At 33.1% G+C, this 19,110-nt stretch overlaps 2 protein-coding genes across 2 annotated transcripts; both read left to right on the top strand.

The window, feature by feature from the left end:
• LOC104728166 lies at positions 1,517-2,119 on the top strand. Its single transcript, XM_010447193.1, has 2 exons — positions 1,517-1,796; positions 1,883-2,119. Exons 1-2 carry the CDS (start codon positions 1,557-1,559, stop codon positions 2,117-2,119), a joined length of 477 nt encoding a protein of 158 aa, XP_010445495.1. The 5' UTR covers positions 1,517-1,556.
• Positions 17,006-18,608, top strand: LOC104728165 (ATP-dependent DNA helicase PIF1-like). Its single transcript, XM_010447192.1, has 4 exons — positions 17,006-17,129; positions 17,236-17,661; positions 17,746-17,925; positions 18,031-18,608. Exons 1-4 carry the CDS (start codon positions 17,006-17,008, stop codon positions 18,606-18,608), a joined length of 1,308 nt encoding a protein of 435 aa, XP_010445494.1.

Genomic DNA, 19,110 nt, shown 5'->3' with positions numbered 1-19,110 from the left:
TGGTGTCGATGAGGCAAACATTATGGTAGGCAGATGGATTGACCACTCATACAACTCGTTCTTAGTCTTGCCTTGGAGAAACAGGACCCTCGTGTTGAGATCCTTCACTTGAAAATGTGCAGGGAAGAATTTGACAAACACTTGATTAGTGTTACACAAATGGTAAACAAAAATCAAATTTTTGTGAATATTTGGCACAAACAAAACATCTTTTAAGTGCAAAGGGCGAGATGATAAAGATATGGACATGGAACCAGTTTGCATGATGGGAAGGATGGAACCATCCACAATCATCACTTCATCACCACCAAGATCCGACTAATGTAGTGAAAGGTTGTTAATATCAGTGGTAAGGTGATGAGTAGCACTGATGTCGAAGACCCATGGATTGGTGTTGTTCGGTGTTCCGGTGACAAGATTCGCACGTGGCTGCCATGGAGCATAGGAGTCAGGGGAAATTTGTGAGTAGAGTTGTTGTTGCAGCTGAGCATAATGGTGTGCATTGTGTCCATGAACACTGCAAATCTAACAACGACTATTGTACGACAACGGCGAATGTTGGTCACGTATCAGACTAGACTGTTTCTGCCATAATTGGTTGGAGAAAACATTTGAGGTATTACCGCGTTGGATGTAGTGATTGTTTCGACCGTTGGTGTTCTTGTTGTAGCTGGCAGCGTTTGAGCCATGACAGTACCGTCGAGATAGGTGGCGATATCATAACTATCAAATGGAGCATAGATCTGGCGACTCCACATGAGGAAGTTTGTTGTTATGAGTTGAGTGACATTCAATGTGTTAACATGAACCAAATTAATGGTATTGGATACATCAATAGTATCAGCGGTAGACACATTGGAGGCCGACATGGTCAGACGAAACTGAAAAAGAGACTAAAGGAGAAAGTCAAAATAAATTTTTTTTTAAGGTTTAGGTATCGATGGCTCTGATACCATATAGAAATATATACTAGAATATTTATAATGTGTGCAAGGAACTACTTAGATCTAGATTAATTACAATTACATCCTTAATTTACATATCATTTACAACATACATCTAACAAAATTTCATTGATCTTTAGTAACCAATTAGGTTTTGCATTCAACTCCTTAAGCTTATTTTCCTTTTTGACTCTTTCTCTTGACCCCTATCATAGTTTTTTTCTTCGTGGATTTCTTTATTTTGGCTAATTTATCCATTAACTTTTCTTTAATATCTGTCTATACTTTTTTAGCATGAAAGTATCAATGCTAGATGTATCTAGAAGATGCCTACGCATTAGAATTGATTCTTTATATATGAGTCATGATGTATTCGATGCTTACGCTAAGCTACTTTGAAAAAAGAATATTTGTTTGCTTGACCTATTCGATGATTTATTCCTCTTTAGGTACAAATTACATGTCCACGTTTAGGACAAGAGTGGTAAAACCAAAGTTTTCCTATTTGATAGTTAGGCATCAAAAATCGTGGATGTTTCTGCAGCTGAAATACTAAATGGTTCATTTGAAGATGTAGTTTTTTTATAGTAAAGATACATGTTTTAACAAAATATGGAAGCTAACAAAATATCGAATATGCAGATCATGGATCCTACTCTGATCCCTGATCAGATTAAGACTGTTTGTGGGAAGACATTTCAATTTCTGATATGTATTGCTCGGGACAATCTTGCTGGTACTAATGATAGTTACAAGGTTGCTAATGTCTGGGAAGGCAATAAATTCATGGAAATTGGTAATGAAGCATCGGAAAATACAATAGACCAAATTAGTCTCACCCATTCTGAACAGGTTTTTATTTGAAATTGTATGTATAATTCTAGATATATCTATACTATTAATGCATACCTCTAATGTATATACTACTTTACGTGCAGGCATCACTAATGATTACTAATGGCACTAAGCCATATGAAACTGATCATTCTTCCAGTCCAACTCCTTCGTCGAAGCGCAAAACAGAATCGACTGACCCTAACATTGATCAATCATCTACAAGTAGGAAACAATGTTCCAATCTCTCTACTGATTTCACCGAAGATAAAGGATATTATCTTACAAAGGATTTGAATGAAGTCATTAGCTGTGAAGATGTTGATCAAGGAAAACCATAGTCCTACTCCATGTTTGGTTTCCAAATATTTGGTCAATTTTAATTTGAACAATAAAAAGCATTTTTTAAATGCTTAATTTTAAACTTTCTTGGTTATTTATTTCGTTCAGTTTTCTCTATAACCTTGCTTTGTTATCAATAAATCACTATGGTATTTTTTAAATAATGTGATTGATTTGTTCTTAACTGAATTTTAAGAAGTTAAGATTTTACTGCTTAGTTTTATTTTCTTTACTTTTGGAGATTGTTCTAAATTATTAATCTACTAATATAGACATCTTCAATATAGTAAAATCAGGATCTTATTCTACAGAGACAATGATGATGATTTAGACTTCTAAGAACTATGGTTTTCAATGGAGTATATGATGATGAAGTATACTTTAAAGTATCAGCAGTTTCATCATGTATCTATAAAAGTAAAAGATAATTTGTACTGAGTCATATTTTTATTTTAAGTAATTTTAATCGTTGAAATAATTTATGGTGCATGCGATTATTAAAAACTTTGATTCAAACAGACTGTATAATTGAATATAGTACATTATCAATATTAATTAAACAATTATGCATTATAGTTTCGATTTTATAATTTAATTACATTTTGAAATTTAACCAATGCATGGATGGATTCAAGTAAAAAATAAGCATTTTCATATTGTCAAAGTCTTTGCTTTGATTCTATAAATTTCGATCTGACATTACGAAAAAAGGCATAAATTGTAAATGTAACTTCCAATCACTTTTCATATTCCTCTTTTCTAGATATATCCAAGAAAAACATTTACTATAATCTTCCTATATAACTATTATAAAACTATTCTAACCTCTTGATGTTCATATATTTTACCATGTTTTCCCTTAGTTTATTCACATCTTTTGCATCTTTTGCTAGCCATTTTCATCATTATTGTGTAGCTTTAGGACTAATCATGCATTAGAGTTTAGTTGCATTGCATTTGCATCTTTTCATGCATAAACAGGTGATTTTGGAGCTTAAGGAGCATGGAAACAATCCTGAGGAGAAGTGAAGCAATCTTGAAGGGAAAGCAAGAGAGTTAAGGCTGAAGAACCAAGGTCCAGAGTCCAACTCGACCAAGCACTCGACCGAGTGGGTAGATGGACTCGACCGAGTGGAGTGTGCACGAGAGAAGCCAGCTCGACCATGGACTCGACCGAGCACTGGTCGAGTTGACCGAGCCGTTGACTACTTTGACTTTTTCTATTTTTAGGGCTTCCACCTCCTCACCTATATAAGGCCTTGTACCTGCAGCCACCAAAGTGTGCAACTTTTTAGATATTCCCTAAACCTAGTTTTTACCTTTTTTAGTTTTATTCCTTTTGCATTTTTATTTTTAAGATCTTGTACTTCCTTAAAAAAGAAGACTAGATTCTTATATTTTGTTGGTTCTATAACTTTCAAGATATTGAGAATTTGAGTTTCATCCTTTCATCAATATTGAAGATCTTTGTTTAATCTTTCTAATAATGCAAGTTTCAATATTTTCTGGGTTTTTGACTTTGATCACCATGTATTGTTGTGAGTAGTTTCCTTAGGATCTTGAGGATGGGTTAGGATGGATTGATCTTGTGGTTTGTGTGACTTGGTCAAGCTTGATTGTTGTAGATCTCTTCTAGGGTAGATGATCTTAATGCTGATTCTATATCTGAGAGGGTAGAGTCTGATTTCAAGCTTCTTAGCATCACACCAATGTTTAGGAAGCATAGATAAGGCTAGATCTAGAGCTTACCATTAGGCTTGCTAAGAGATTAGAGGTCTTGTTTGGTTTGAGATGTATTGCTTAATGCCTGCTTGTGTAGATTCTTTACTGTGTGAGAACAAGTCTAGAATTGCATAGGTTTGATTGTTTCTTGACCATGAGAGTGGGAGAAACTTGTCTTAGATTAATATGTCTAGAGGTTAGCTCAAAGTTTGCTTGAGATTTGTTGACCAAGTTAGATAACCACAATGATTAGTCCATCCCATGAATCCATCCTCAGGACCTTCTTTGTTTATTGAAATCTTAGTCTTAATCCTGTTGCTTGCTTGTTGTTTGATTGGATTTAGCATTACTCTGTTTTTATTGCATTGCTCTGTTTCTGCGTCTAGTCTAGCTCGACCACCCACTCGACCTACACTCGGTCGAGTGCTGCTCGAGTTCATCCCCAGAACTCTGTGTCTATGATTTGTGTTTGTCTTGTTTCATTCCTGTTTCATTCCAGTTGCATACATTTAGTTTTCAGTTCATTAATTATCTTGCATTAGTTCATTAGTAGTAGTCTCTGTTTCTGTTCTTGCTTTATCACTGTTTCAATCATTCAGTTTCATTTGCATCTAGTTGTTAGTTCTTGTAGTTTATTTTCTGCATTTTACATTTTCTTCCTAGGATTGTTAGTGACAAACAATCTTTACATTTGTCTTAACTTAGATTCATATGCATATCTTAATTGTTCACAAACACTCATTTAGGATTGATACCTCTTGTACTGCAATAGCATAAGGGAACCCATCCATCATTCCATTCATATCTCACCATTGCATACATCATCATTCACACCACAAAATAAACTTGTTTCAATATCATATCCGGATAGATCGTTAGATATATAGTAGGTTTTGCCTCCTTCATGATCAAATAAAAGCTATGTCTTTTCTGGATAGATAGATCGTTAGATATATGGTAGGCTCTGCCTCCTTCACGATCAAATAAAAGTTATGTATTTTATGGATAGATATATCGTTATATATGGTAGGCTTTGCCTTCTTTACGATCATATATAAAGCTATATAATATTTGGATTGATCATTTGATATGGTAGGCTTCGCCCTTCTATCACGATCTAACAAAAGGTTATGTCCTTTCCGGAAAGATCGGTTTTGCCTTCTATACGATCAAATATAAGGCTATGTCATTTCTGGACTGATTGTTATACATGTAGAGGTTTTGCCTCATTAATGATCAAATAAAAGGCTTTGTCTTTTCTGGATTGATCATTATATATGATAGGTTATGCCTAATCTATGATCAAAGAAAATTTATGTCTATTAAATTCTTGCCTAATCCATCATTCCATTCATATCTCACCATTGCATACATCATCATTCACACCACAAAATAAACTTGTTTCACCTCTCATCTTTCATCTTCTTTCTTCTATCTAGAAAATAACAAGAAAAAAGCAAAAAAATGGTTGCATACATAGAGGATTTGAATCCATCAACAGATCGGTTAAGTATTGCTTTTAAAGTATTGTGGCTGTGGATAGTCCAAATCATTATAATGCAGCCTACCTACATATGTTTGATCTTGGTTGATGAGAAGGTAAGAACCCATTTATATTTATTAAAACCTCTATGTATAAGTTTTTAAAATGAATTTTATCCATCATCTTATTAAAATTTAAATCTCAAATTTGTTTTTACTTATATTTTAGGGAAAAAGAATTGAAGCTAAACTCCGAAGTCAGCTTTACTTTGCTCAGTTCATAGACGTGTTACAAGAAAGACAATGGTTTCTTCTTTACAAGTTCCAAGTTATTGAAAATCAGCATACTTACGGGAGCTGTAACAATAATAATGAAATATTGATCAAAATCCAAACTCGCATCACTCCAATCCCTCCTAGATGTCCAAACAACTTTCTTCATCTAACAGATGCACTATCACTTGAAAATGCTACAGAGGATGAGAGAAATTGTTGTGTTGGTAAATTTACTCAAATCTTACTCTTTAACTTACAGGTTTTATAAAACAATATTTTTTTTAATAAATTTATCAACATAACTACCTTTTTGATTTTTTGTTTTTTTTCAAATAATTTCAGATTTTTGTGGAATGGTGGTAAGAGTCAAGCTACGTCGAAAACTTCTTTTTCAAGATAATGAAAATGGATTCAATGGTCTGAAAGATGTTCTTCCCTTTACTGTAATTGACATCAAGTAAGTAAATTATTTTTAAATTTCTAAAGGAAGTACTATCTCATTTTTAAATTTTTTGCCAATGAAAATAATTCATAAATATTTAGACTCAAGTTGTGAATTTGTTATTTTTTACTGTAAAGTGGCGAACAGATTGAATGTATTGTCGTGGGTGATACATGTTTGGAATTTGTTGAAAAATGGGAACAAATTGTTGCAAGTCCTTCGTATGCAATTGAACCAGTAGTGTGTTTGCTTATGTTTTGGAGAATCTCTGTCTTTGGAGGTATTAACAAATACATAACCATTTGTTTTAGATAACACAAGAGATGAAAATAAATATTTTTAACTTGAGTAGTTTTTTTTTTAGGTGTTCGTTGTCTAATGTCTCAATTAAGATGTTCTAAACTTATACTTGGTAACGAAGCAATATCGTTCATTACAGATCCCACACTATAATTTCATAAAATTTCTATACTATGACAAATTTTTAATATGGAATCATTACTATAAGAGGTTTCATCTATTATGTTGCTTTATCGTTCGCAGTCTTTGTTTTCATGATACATCAGAAGATGAAGATTATAACGGATTAGAAGAAGATGAAAGTGATTCTAATTAATCGATGTAACCTTAAGATTTGCTACCTTACTACTGTGTTCGTTAAAAACTTTCATTTCCTTCTTATTATAATAAGTTCTGCTGTTAGTTGTTGTAATCTTGAACCTTTAATTGCGGTTATATTATTAAAGCAACTTTTATCGAATCTTAAATTTCAGTTAAAATATAAATTTTTAACAAATTTATGCATTACATTTTTTTTGGTTACTTTCGACAGAGTATCTTTCATGAATGACAGATGCATGCCATTTTAAATTGAACAGCATTGACTAAAACCAATGCATGTCATTTATAAAACAATAAGATTTCGATTCCCATTGTTTTACTTTCTTGTTTTCCCTACTTAAATTTATTAAATAAATTTATGATATTCAAAGATGGTAAACGAATATAGACCCAAGATATCAGAGATTAAATCCGGTAATTAAATATTTTCCAATATTATTATTTACTCTTAATTACCAAAACGTCATAATTTTCTCTTTTTAGCATAAATCGTCGTAACGATTCGTAAACGACGTATATTGTCTATAAAAGAAAGCAATATATGACATTTCAGAAGGTACCTTCTACTCTTCCAAGGATTCTTCACGAAAAAAAAATCAAAAATAGCAATCACACAAAATGGTCACATATGATAGAGTTAAGGATCTTCATTCATGGAGATCCGGTTCGAAGAGTCAAGTGAAGGTCTTGAGGAAATGGAGGAAGGAGTCTGAGGAAGGTTCCACATTTCATCTAATCCTTTGTGATGTCTTCGTAAGTATCTATACATGATCTCCGTCAAATCAATTATGTTTGAGATAATATACAATTTATTTGTTCACTAATTGTTATATTTTTTGGATATAGGGTGAAAAAATTGAAACAACAATTACTCCGGATCTGTTCGAAATTTTTAACAATCAAATTGCTGAAAATGATTGGAAGATTGTTTCCAATTTCTCTGTCTGTTACAATGATAGACGTCTGAAGCACACTCAAAGTGATCACAAGCTTATCTTCATCAATGACACCATCGTGGAAAATTCAAGAAGTGATTTCCAACAATCACTTCTTTGCTTTCGAAACTATTGACAGAGTTTATGATGGATATCATGTTGTAACACAACGCCCAGTAGGTAATTTTCCAACATTATATAGTCTTATTTGTACCTTCACTTCAGATAATAGCATGATATCTTAATAATAATTTAAGAACAATATTTTCGTTTTCTATTAGACATCATGGGTGAAGTGGTCAATGTCGAACCAATTATCCATGCACATGATCCAAATGTGGAGGTTCCATATGAGATTATGAGGATCTTACGGTTTTCTCTTAGAGATTTGAGGTAAGTTAACATTTTCACTAAAATCTTATGTCAGTTATATATCAAGCAATTTTTAACTTTAATATATATTGAAAGTATGTTTGATTGTTTCGTAGTGGTATGTACTGATTGTTTCGTAGTGGTATGTAGATAAACTGTGTGGCATATAATGAGACAACCACCTTTTTTAACAACAATTGGTTAGCAACAGGATGTTACCATGTTGTTGCAGTCTTGCAGTTTTGGCATGCCAAATATCCAAGTTCCGGTATTTAAATTTTACTTTATATAATTGTTATTCTACATTGTTAACAAGAGTAATATTAATTAGTATCCTAGACCAGTCGAATGTTTATACCACAAGTTCTATAGTTATTGAACTGTATTATATCTTAGGTATTAATAGGTTAAAGAATTGAACTGTACTCTACCCCGTTGGTATCAAGGATTCATTTTAATCCACCAGTTGCAGAAGTCCAAGATTTCAAGATTAGGTGAGTTGGTCATTTTCAATTATGATATACATTACAAAAAATAAAAGAATAAGTGACTAATATTATCCAACTTAAATTATGCAGGCTTGAGTACAACCAAGGTGCTGAAGATGGTGGAAGTGATTGAGAGATTGTTTTTTTTTTTAATCTTTAATACAATAAGAAAACTAAGTTTGTCCTTTTATTTATTTTTGTTAAGATTTGAATCTAAGTTATAACTGTAAGATTTTTATAAGCATAACAAGTTTTGTGCTAAAACAAATTTATTTATTTATTGTCAGTTTCATTTATATCAAACTTATTGTTTTCTGTTTTACTAGTATATGAATAACAGTCCAAAAGAAGATGATGATTTGATTTGTATCATAATCAAATCTTCACAAAATCTATCAAATGGAATGTGCATATCTATAAAAGATTTTAAAATATAATGGAAACAAATAAAAAATAGTGGAAGCCCGTCTTAAAATCATATATACGCGAAGGGACTCTTCCAATTCTCTTCTCTTCCAAAAAATCAGTAACATTCCAAACACATTTCATGTAAAAAAAAAAACCTACTTCGAATCTCTCCAAAACCAAAACAAATTTCATTAGACAAAATGGTTATCACAAGAATTGCTGATCTCAGTCCTGGAAGGACCGATAGGAGGATCATCGCTAAGGTATTGAGTACTTGGAAGACACATGAATTTTTTCGAAAAAAGGGTCATGCTCTTGGTGGATAAAGAGGTAAATCTCAAGTATCTATCTTCTTTTTATCCATTTTATAGCCAAAATGTCTGTTTGATTGCATGAAACGTGACTCTTAGATAATTTTCATTTTGGACATGCAAGGGTCACACTATTGAAGCAACTTTAATCCACGATCCGCGACTGAAAAATGTTCCAAGATATATCTATGACGGTGAATGGTATTGGATTGATAAATTTAAGGTGATCCATCTAACTCTCAGAGAGAGAAACACAACACATCCTTACCAGATCAGAATTATCGAGGAAACTGAGAAAATTATAAAAGCAGGTGAGGGGGAGGGTGACTTTTATCGCTTCAAAGACTTTTTAGACATTAAAAATGGCAGATCGTTAGACGGTTCATCTTTTGGTAAGTCCATTCACTTTACCAAATTTCTAATTTGTTTGCTCTCTTCATATTTACATATATTAATTTGAACATATATTTATTTTTATTATTGCAACATAGATGTATGTGGATGTATAATTGATGTTAAGCATAAACCTAACGATGGTAGTGCCAACGGTTATGATGAAGTACTCTTTACTCTCCTCAATGGCAGGTACTAATTTTGGTTTAAACTTTGGTCAATGTGTTGTTACATTTCCATATGTTCTTTTTGATTTTTACTGAATCATTTGGAATTATTAGATTTAGAAAGTAAGAAAATAATAACCTTAGTTATATTTTTAAATCAAAATAGGAATGACACGCTCAAGTGTTGTGCAAAAGGATTCTATGCTGAGTATTTCATGTATTATTGGAGATTAAAAGGATGCCACCTGACATACAAAACCAAGACAGTGTTTTGTGTTTTACGTTTTTGGAATGTAGGTGTCATTGGAGGTATGTATCGATCTTAGACTTTATTGTACTAAATTCTATGATCAAATTTAATAGAACATTTCTACTATGATAGGGAAACCATGCATTGTCAATCACAATGGCTCATCAAGGATCTTCATAAAACCAAACATTGCTCGCTTGGAAAATCACAAAACAAAGTAAGTTTAAAACCCAAATATTTATACCTCTTCTTAATATGTTCAGCTCTAAGATAAATTGTTCATATATTCAGCTCTGAATTCGCGGCGTCGTATTACATAAGGAACCTGATGGGACATCATGATGAAGCCACTGGAACAATTGCATAAGGATATCAAGCATAAAGTTGTTTCTTATAAGTGAAACCTATGCATCTATCCTTTTATGTATTAAACTCTAAGTGTTGTTGGACCATGTTCTTTTGTTTTGTTGTACTCGGATTTTGACGTCTATTTTCATAATTATGTTTGGTATGTTTTTATAATCTCTACAATCTCAATCCCGGACACCTTTTACTGTATAAGGAAATGCATTTATGCATTACACTTATTACTTTCCGTAATTGATTATAAAATTTATCAAACATATTAATCTACTAATTTAAAATATGATAGGTGAATTATATCTAACAAACTAAATTAGGAATAAATATCTTTTTAATTACTATTGTAATTAAACGCAATCACAACAACTAACAAAATTATCCTTCTTCATCTCATTCTATGCAAACCGGGTTTTTAGACCTTCTTCTATTCAGAGTTTTTCTAAACATACACTTAAATCATTGAATATGAAACGGATGAAAGATGAATGTGAGAACAAAACTCCTAAACCTCCACATTTTTCAAACTTAGAGAAGAAATCTCGGATAACTCCATCTTCTAAAAAGGAAAATCCACCACAGCCATTTCTTGGATCTAAAAATACAGTCCCTATGAAACCTGCACTTCGTCGAGTGTTGAAAGATATTACAAATATCACTGAAAGTAATAAAAGTGTTAGCAAATCTACACAGCAGTCAGAGTGGAGGTCAACATGTGAGAAAAATGGGGGGAAAAGTGCTTTAACACCATCCACTTCAAGAAAAAAACTCCATGGTATGTAACTCTTTACTATATATATATATATTGTACATAATAATCTAATAACATCAATTCAAAGCATTTCTTATTTTTGTCAGGTCCTGTTGATGCATCTCCTAAAAATATTGGATCTAATAATACAGTCCCTATCACGGCTGTATTCGGTCGACTGTTGAAGGATTTAACAAAAATAATTCACAGTAATACAAGTGTTATCAAATCTACAGAGCGGTCACAAAGGAGGTCAACATATGAAAATAGTAGCAGAATCAATACATTAACACCATCGAGTTCAAGAAAAATCCTACTTGGTATGTACCTCTTAATTATAAATTATAGTAATTATTTAACTCCATTAATCCATAGTATTCCTTATGTTGCTAAGGTTCTGGATATGCATCTCCTACCAATATAGATTTTGCAGATTATGCTACACCTAATGTATGCATTTCTCCAATCCGGCGATTGTCGTCTCTTACAAATAAATCAAGGATCAATCCATATACAAAAGGTTCTGTTTACCTATATTCATATCATATTTTTTATATATTGCATACTTTATAAATTAGTTCTAACACACATATTTTTTAAAAGTATATATATATACAGGCAATGGATCAAATTTGTCAGAAATCATTGACACTCCAAGCAGAGATTCTGTAAATACTACTCAAGCAGGCAATATGAATAAAGGAGTTGCCTTGAATGTCTTTACTCAAAATACAACTCATTCGTTGCTACCAAGTGTCATAGATCCAAGTGACGACATCAGTAAAACAACAAGCTAGATTCGGTAAATAATGTTATTTCTAATTATTTTGTGTATTTAGTAATCTATTCTATTCAAAATCTCGAAAAAGTGTTTATTTTACTAACCCCCTATTTTTAAAACCAGGCAAATTAAGTGTTTCTTCATCTTATCCTTCTGAGGATACCAATACTATCAGTAAATTCAGGTATTTGGATAACACATCTGATCAAGAAGAGAACTCAGAACTTGAGGATTTTGTTAGCAGTATAGTTTTTATTGTCTATACTTATTTACACTCAATACTTATTCAATTCATTATATATATCTAGATAATGTTGTTTGTCAAATGATTCAGAAGCTGAATATGAACAACAAGTCTTTGATTGTAGTAGTCAAGAAGATGAACCAGATGAACCATCTGATGCTAATGATTCTGACTCTGATTTAGAGTCGATTTCACAAACTATTGAAGATAAACAGAAAGAAGCTAAATGTCGTTATGAGTTCCTAAACCTTTTTGATGAGGCTTTTGAAAAGGTGTTTGGTAAACCTAAATCAACTTTCAAGGACAATATAATTTGCACGGATAAACAGAAGACGAAGAACTCAAAAGACGGTATAGTTAGCACAATTTTTAATTTTGTCTAAATTGGATAGTGAGTTTCGAACATATTTAATTAACAGATTTCTTGATAAATTCAGCTTATGATGATGACGGTGATCCTATCCACACATGTAAGGATTGTGGTGCTATTTTCTGGTATGGTGAAAGATTAAATAGGAGGAAGAATACAAAAACACCAATATACAGTGGATGCTGCATGCATGGACAAATTCAACTACCGACGTTGAAAGGATCTCCAGCTTTGCTGTTGTGGTTATTAACATCTGATGATGACTTAGCCAAACATTTCAGAGAAAATATCAGAGCTTATAACATGATATTCTCATTTACCTCTATAGGAGGTAAAGTCGATCGTTCAGTAAAGAAAGGTCGAGGTCCTTCTATGTTTGCTCTACAAGGCGAAAATTATCATCTAATGGGTTCTTTGAAACCCAAACCTGGCGACTATCTAATGTTTCAACAGTTATATATTGTTGATACTGAAAATGAAGTAGCAAACCGAATGAATATAATGAGGTAAATCTAAAACCAAAATTTTGTTTTTCAGATAATTTTCCAATTTATTCAATTTACACTATTTGATCCTTTCTTATTCTAATTCTATTTTCAGTAAAGGTAAAGATGATGAGAATCCATTCGAAAAGAGAAAGTTCAAAGAGGAAATTTTTGAAAAACTACAGAAGATGTTGAATGAGATAAATCCTTACGTACAACATTTTCGTTATGCAAGAGATCGGTTTGCTTTGGAAAAAGAAAAAGCAAATTTCCATATGTGAATCGTCTCTACACGTGAGAAAGATGGCACCAAATATAACTTGCCTACTGCTTCTGAAGTTGCTGCATTGATACCTGGAGATTTCAATGATGAAATGAATAAGCGTGATATAGTGGTTGAGATGCAATCTGGTAAGTTGAAAAGAATTCATGAGTGTCATATATCTTATCTTGCTCTGCAATATCCTCTTTTATTCCCACTCGGTGAAGATGGATACACATTGGGTTAAAAAAAGATGGTTAAAAAAGGATCAAAGAAGAAGAAGCGAAAGGATATAAGTATGAGGCAGTGGTACGCGTATAGGCTACACGAAAGGAAAGATGAGAAACATATATTATTCCGGTCTAAGCGTTTATTTCAACAGTTCTTGGTTGATACGTATACTATGATTGAGTCTAATCGTCTCGGGTACCTAAAAAAAACCAGAAGAAATTAAGGAGTTCAAACATAGAGGAGGTTCAGCAAGCAGCGGATGATGGAGAAACTGATCTCACAAATCATGGTAACAGAGTTGTTATTCCACCTTCTTTCACTGGTGGACCAAGTTATATGAGGCAAACTTATTTGGATGCTATGTGTACATGTAAACATTTCGGGTTCCCAGACCTTTTTATAACCTTCACTTGCAATGCGACGTGGCCAGAAATCACTAGATTCGTCAACCAGAGGAATTTGAAAGCTGATGATCGGCCTGACATTATTTGCAGGGTTTTTAAGATGAAACTAGAGAAATTTATGGATGATCTAACTAAGAAACATATTTTGGGAAAAACAGTTTCAGGTAAATCTCTTTGACTATCATTTTACATTTTTAAGTTTTTATTTATATGTTTCTCATATTCACTTAAATTAATTGACATATTCTATTTTGCAGCTATTTATCAGATTGAGTTTCAGAAAAGAGGTCTTCCTCATGCTCATATTATTGTTTGGATGGATAAAAAACATAAGTTCCCAACAGTCGATCATATCAACAAGATAATTTGTGCTAAAATTCCAGATAAAGAGAAAGATCCAGAACTCTACGAAGTTGTCAAAGAATGTATGATTCATGGTCCCTGTGGAGGTGCGAATATTAACTCTCCGTGTATGGTTGGAGGAAAATGCTCAAAGTTCTATCCTAAGGAGTTTGTTGATACAACAAACTTAGACAGAGATGGATATCCTAATTACAGGAGGAGGGATGATGGCCGTTTTGTAGAGAAGAATGGTTTCAAGTGCGACAATACATATGTCGTCCCATACAACAGAAAACTTTCTCTAAAGTACCGTGCTCACATTAACGTAGAATGGTGTAACCAAACTGGATATGTCAAGTACTTATTTAAGTATGTGCACAAAGGTCAAGATCGTGTTACTGTGTCTATTGAGGCCGGTCAAGAAGAGGATGAAACAGAGTATCCTTCAGACGGTGTCAATAATAAAGAGACAAATAAAAAGGATGATGTTCAAGATTTCTTTGACTGTAGGTTTGTCTATATTAGTTATCAGTTTACATTAAAAAAAAAATATGTATAAGATGTTTATTTCGTTAAATAGCAGAATGATATGAATTTTACATTTTGCAGATATGTTTCTGCATGTGAAGCTTTCTGGAGGACGAATCAGTATCCTATATACTATAGAACAACACCTGTCGTCAAACTTACATTTCATGAGGAAGGGAAGCAACCTATTTTCTACAGAGACGGCGAAAAGCCAAATACCGTATTATATCGCCCAACTCTTGATCACACGATGTTTACCGCTTGGTTTGAGTTGTGTCTAAGGGATGAGGAAGCAAGAAAGCTTACATATGAACAGATTCCAAATAATTTCATCTATGATAAAGAGGAGAAAGAGTTTCGTCTGAGAGGTAGAAAAGGATTTGCTATTGGGCGAATCAATTATGTGCCACATAATTTAGAAGATTCCTACCATCTTGGAATTCTCATCAACAGCAAAAAAGGCCCTACCAGTTTCAACGACATCAAAACTGTCAAAGGTGTTGTTTATAAAACCTATAAAGAGGCATGCTTTGCTCTAGGTTTGCTAGATGATGACAAAGAGTATATTGAAGGCATAAAGGAAGCTAATTTTTGGTGTTCATCAAAGTTTTGTCGTAGACTTTTTGTGATAATGCTTATATCTGAAAGTTTAACTTCTCCTAAAACTGTTTGGGAAGAAACATGGAAAATCCTATCAGAAGATATTGAGAGAAAAGAAAAACAGAGGAGACAACGTCCAGGTATACTTTTACTTCTATAGCTTAATGTAATTTTTTATATATGAAACGACCTAACCAAAATCACATCAAACAGTGGAAATAATAAAACCAATAAATAAACAATAAACCAATAACCAATATCAAATAAACCGTAATTATTCTAATATCATAAACTAAAGATTCAATCAACACAAACCAGAGAACCAGCAATCCTAAACAACATTTTAGGACTCAACTCTAGCAACCTAACAAAAGCCAGACAACAACCAAGCGAGCCACTAAAACATCCTCCTCTTCATTGCCATGATCCAACGGTCATACTTTGCCTATACCTGCACCACAAATACAATGAGATGCGTGAGTATTACCAGAAATACTCAGTGAGACGATCCTCCCATCTACGAGCTATACACACAAGCAAATCAAGAGTACAACTACAAATAAAATATAACAAACCAACCATTTAAACAGAACAACCAATAACACGTTCACCACACCTACACATTATCACACAAAACAAGTCATACAACCCAATCGCTTAGATAAGCTCATGGTCACACACTCACCTTAAAAAGTGATTCACGAAAATAACAACAATCAAATGAGAGGCTCTCCAATGTCCAAGAACAACCAAACTCGCTCCTACAACCAATCACACCAATAAACAAACATTGAAAACAAACTGCCAGAAAAATCAGAAAAGAACAACCTCACAAGTGAAACCACGAAATCAAAACGAACCGTTAACTTTCTAATCCCTTCAGTGAAAAGCAAGTTCCATACGTCCCGAATCTGCCCACAAAATTTCAGCACGATCGGATCTCAGATGGAACCGCAATCGATCCTGAAACCCCCGCTGGTCTCAATCCGCGACTGAAACGAAACGCCCCACGAAACTGCCAATATCTCTTAGAATATTAACTCAAATTCACTTATGTAAAAAAGAGAGTGTACGAAAATCGCTTAGCTACAACCCTACCAAATATCAATACCTTTCGAAACGATTTGACCAATCGGATCCTTGTTCTCCCAAACCCTAACAGCTCTGTTTCTCTCTTTGCTCTAAGGAAAAAGCTTGATCTCCTTCTCTTCCTCCTTTACACCATAAAACCAAGGGTTCTCACACTTTCTCTCCCTCTCTCTCAATGTCAATGCCGATAAAAACACAAAAGAAGAGAGGAGGCGTAACATGAAAGAAATTAGGGATTTTTGGTTTAATCTAATTAAACTAGGATTTAATTAAACCAAAATCAATTAAAATCCACTCCATTGGTTTACTCAACACATCCCAAACTCTAATCCCAGAACACGGATGTTACAATATACCATTTATTAAATATATAATTAAATAATTTAATTTCTCTAATCATATCACTAATATTTTTTTTTCGGTAGACTTTTGTTTGTCAGAACTGGAAAAACAGAAATTGCTACTAAGAGAGTTACAGAAGCTATTGAAAAAAAATAGATGTTCATTGAGAAAATACAACCTTATGCCACACATATCCCTTGAAGATGTAACATTGCCTAATCAGTTGATAATGGATGAACTCAACTACAACCGTGAGGATTTAGCAAAGAAACATGTTGGTTGGAAAAAGATGCTAACAGAAGAACAAAAGAAGATCTATGATGAGATAATGGAAGCTGTTACAAACGACAAAGGTGGTGTCTTTTTTTTTATATGGATTTGGAGGAACAGGGAAAACATTTTTGTGGAAAGTATTGTCTCCAGCAATAAGATCAAACGGTCATATTGTTCTCAATTCAGCATCTAGCGGTATTGCATCACTACTGCTGGAAGGAGGAAGAACAGCTCACTCTAGGTTTGCCCTTCCTTTAAACCCAAATGAAACTTCTACTTGCAACATGTCACAGAGCTCAGAACTTGGTGCATTGGTTAAAGAAGCAAAGTTAATCATATGGGATGAAGCTCCAATGATGAGTAAATACTGCTTTGAGACATTAGATAGAAGCTTGAAAGATATTATGAGGTATAAAGAAGACAAATTGTTTGGAGGAAAATTTGTCCTTTTTGGAGGTGATTTCAGACAAATTCTTCCAGTTATTTTTGGCGCAGGAAGGCAAGCGATTGTCAATGCATCATTAAACTCTTCATACTTATGGAATCAGTGCAAAGTTTTAAGACTGACAAAGAACATGAGGTTGCTTCAAGACATTGGTAAACAAGAGGCCAGTGAGATAGAAGAGTTTTCAAAATAGATACTGGCAGTTGGAGAAGGAAAAATTAATGAGCCTAATGATGGTGTGTGTGAAATAGATATCCCACAAGAGTTACTTATTCCAGATTCATCTCCGTTAGAGTCAATCATTGAAGCGGTTTACGGAAAGAACTTTGCCACCCAAAAGGATCCTAAATTTTTCCAACAACGAGCTATTCTTTGCCCTACCAATGAAGATATCAATTCTATCAATGATGTCATGTTATCAAGCCTAAACGGTTAGTTCATCTTTAATCGTCCTTTATTTATTTTTAGTAATCCTTCAGACATAATTCATTGTATTCATTTATTTTGGTTTATTTTTTTTTTTTTTGTCTTTTCAGCTGAAGAAAGAATTTATCTAAGTTCTGATTCAATTGACCCTCAAGATAAACGTGCCCTGAAAAATAAGGTTTACTCACCAGATTTCCTTAATACTATTAAGGTTTCGGGTATACCTTATCATCGGCTACGTTTGAAAATAGGCTGTCCAATTATGTTGATGAGAAATATTGATCCGCATGGTGGTTTAATGAATGGTACAAGACTGAAGATCACCCAAATGGCGGACCATGTTTTACAAGCTCGGATTTTAACTGGTACACGAGTTGGTAAGATAGTTCTCATACCTAGGATGTTGATATCACCATCAGATGCTAGATTGCCTTTCAAAATGCGTCGAAGACAGTTCCCAGTGTCAGTTGCTTTTGCAATGACTATCAATAAGAGTCAAGGACAATCTCTAGAAAATGTTGGTATATACTTGTCTAGACCCGTTTTCTCACATGGTCAATTATATGTAGCAATGTCAAGGGTTAAATCAAAGTTTGGATTGAAGATGTTGATAACAGATAGTGAGGGAAAACCTCAAACAAAGACAACCAATGTTGTCTTTAAAGAAGTTTTCCAAAATCTTCATTAGGAAATGGAATGGTAATTACTTTCTAAATTTTTCGTATATTATAATTTCTTTTGACTAATATATATACTAACTCTATATTTATTCTATTTTGGTTTACAGGTTAAATACAATAAATGGTTAAAGGGGTTAATGAAGGAGTAGCATACCTCCATCACTTTATAAGTAATGTCTAATGTTACTATTCTTTTTTTTTTCTTTTTCTTATTGTTTAATTTGGATATTAAACATTCAGAAACACAAATAATTATTATTGCTTTTAATTTATCTTAGAACACAAACCAAAAAAACTATAGTCCAATATTGCTATGTGCTTAATCTCTTACAAACCTACAATCCTATATTGTGGAAGATATATCCTCTTACATAGCTACTATTCAATATTGTTGTGTATCTGATTCCGTAAAAAGCTATATTATGCAAAGTACGTACTCAATCAAGAGACTGAATTACTGTATAACCACAAATATATAAATAAACACTATATAAACTTGGAAAATAAGTA

Source organism: Camelina sativa, chromosome 11, assembly GCF_000633955.1.
Source record: "Camelina sativa cultivar DH55 chromosome 11, Cs, whole genome shotgun sequence".
Taxonomy (NCBI): Eukaryota; Viridiplantae; Streptophyta; class Magnoliopsida; order Brassicales; family Brassicaceae; genus Camelina; species Camelina sativa.
Note: the sequence above shows the minus strand (reverse complement) of the source record. Positions and strands in the feature narration are given on the sequence as shown.

Bases quoted from the DNA above. Each gene is read 5' to 3' on its own strand.
- LOC104728166 (XM_010447193.1), top strand. From the start codon at position 1,557: ATGGAAGCTAACAAAATATCGAATATGCAGATCATGGATCCTACTCTG. The intron at 1,797-1,882 runs GTTTTTATTTGA...CTTTACGTGCAG, and splicing joins GTCTCACCCATTCTGAACAG to GCATCACTAATGATTACTAA.
- LOC104728165 (XM_010447192.1), top strand. From the start codon at position 17,006: ATGGATGAACTCAACTACAACCGTGAGGATTTAGCAAAGAAACATGTT. The intron at 17,130-17,235 runs GTGGTGTCTTTT...TTCTCAATTCAG, and splicing joins AGCTGTTACAAACGACAAAG to CATCTAGCGGTATTGCATCA. The intron at 17,926-18,030 runs GTTAGTTCATCT...TTGTCTTTTCAG, and splicing joins CATGTTATCAAGCCTAAACG to CTGAAGAAAGAATTTATCTA.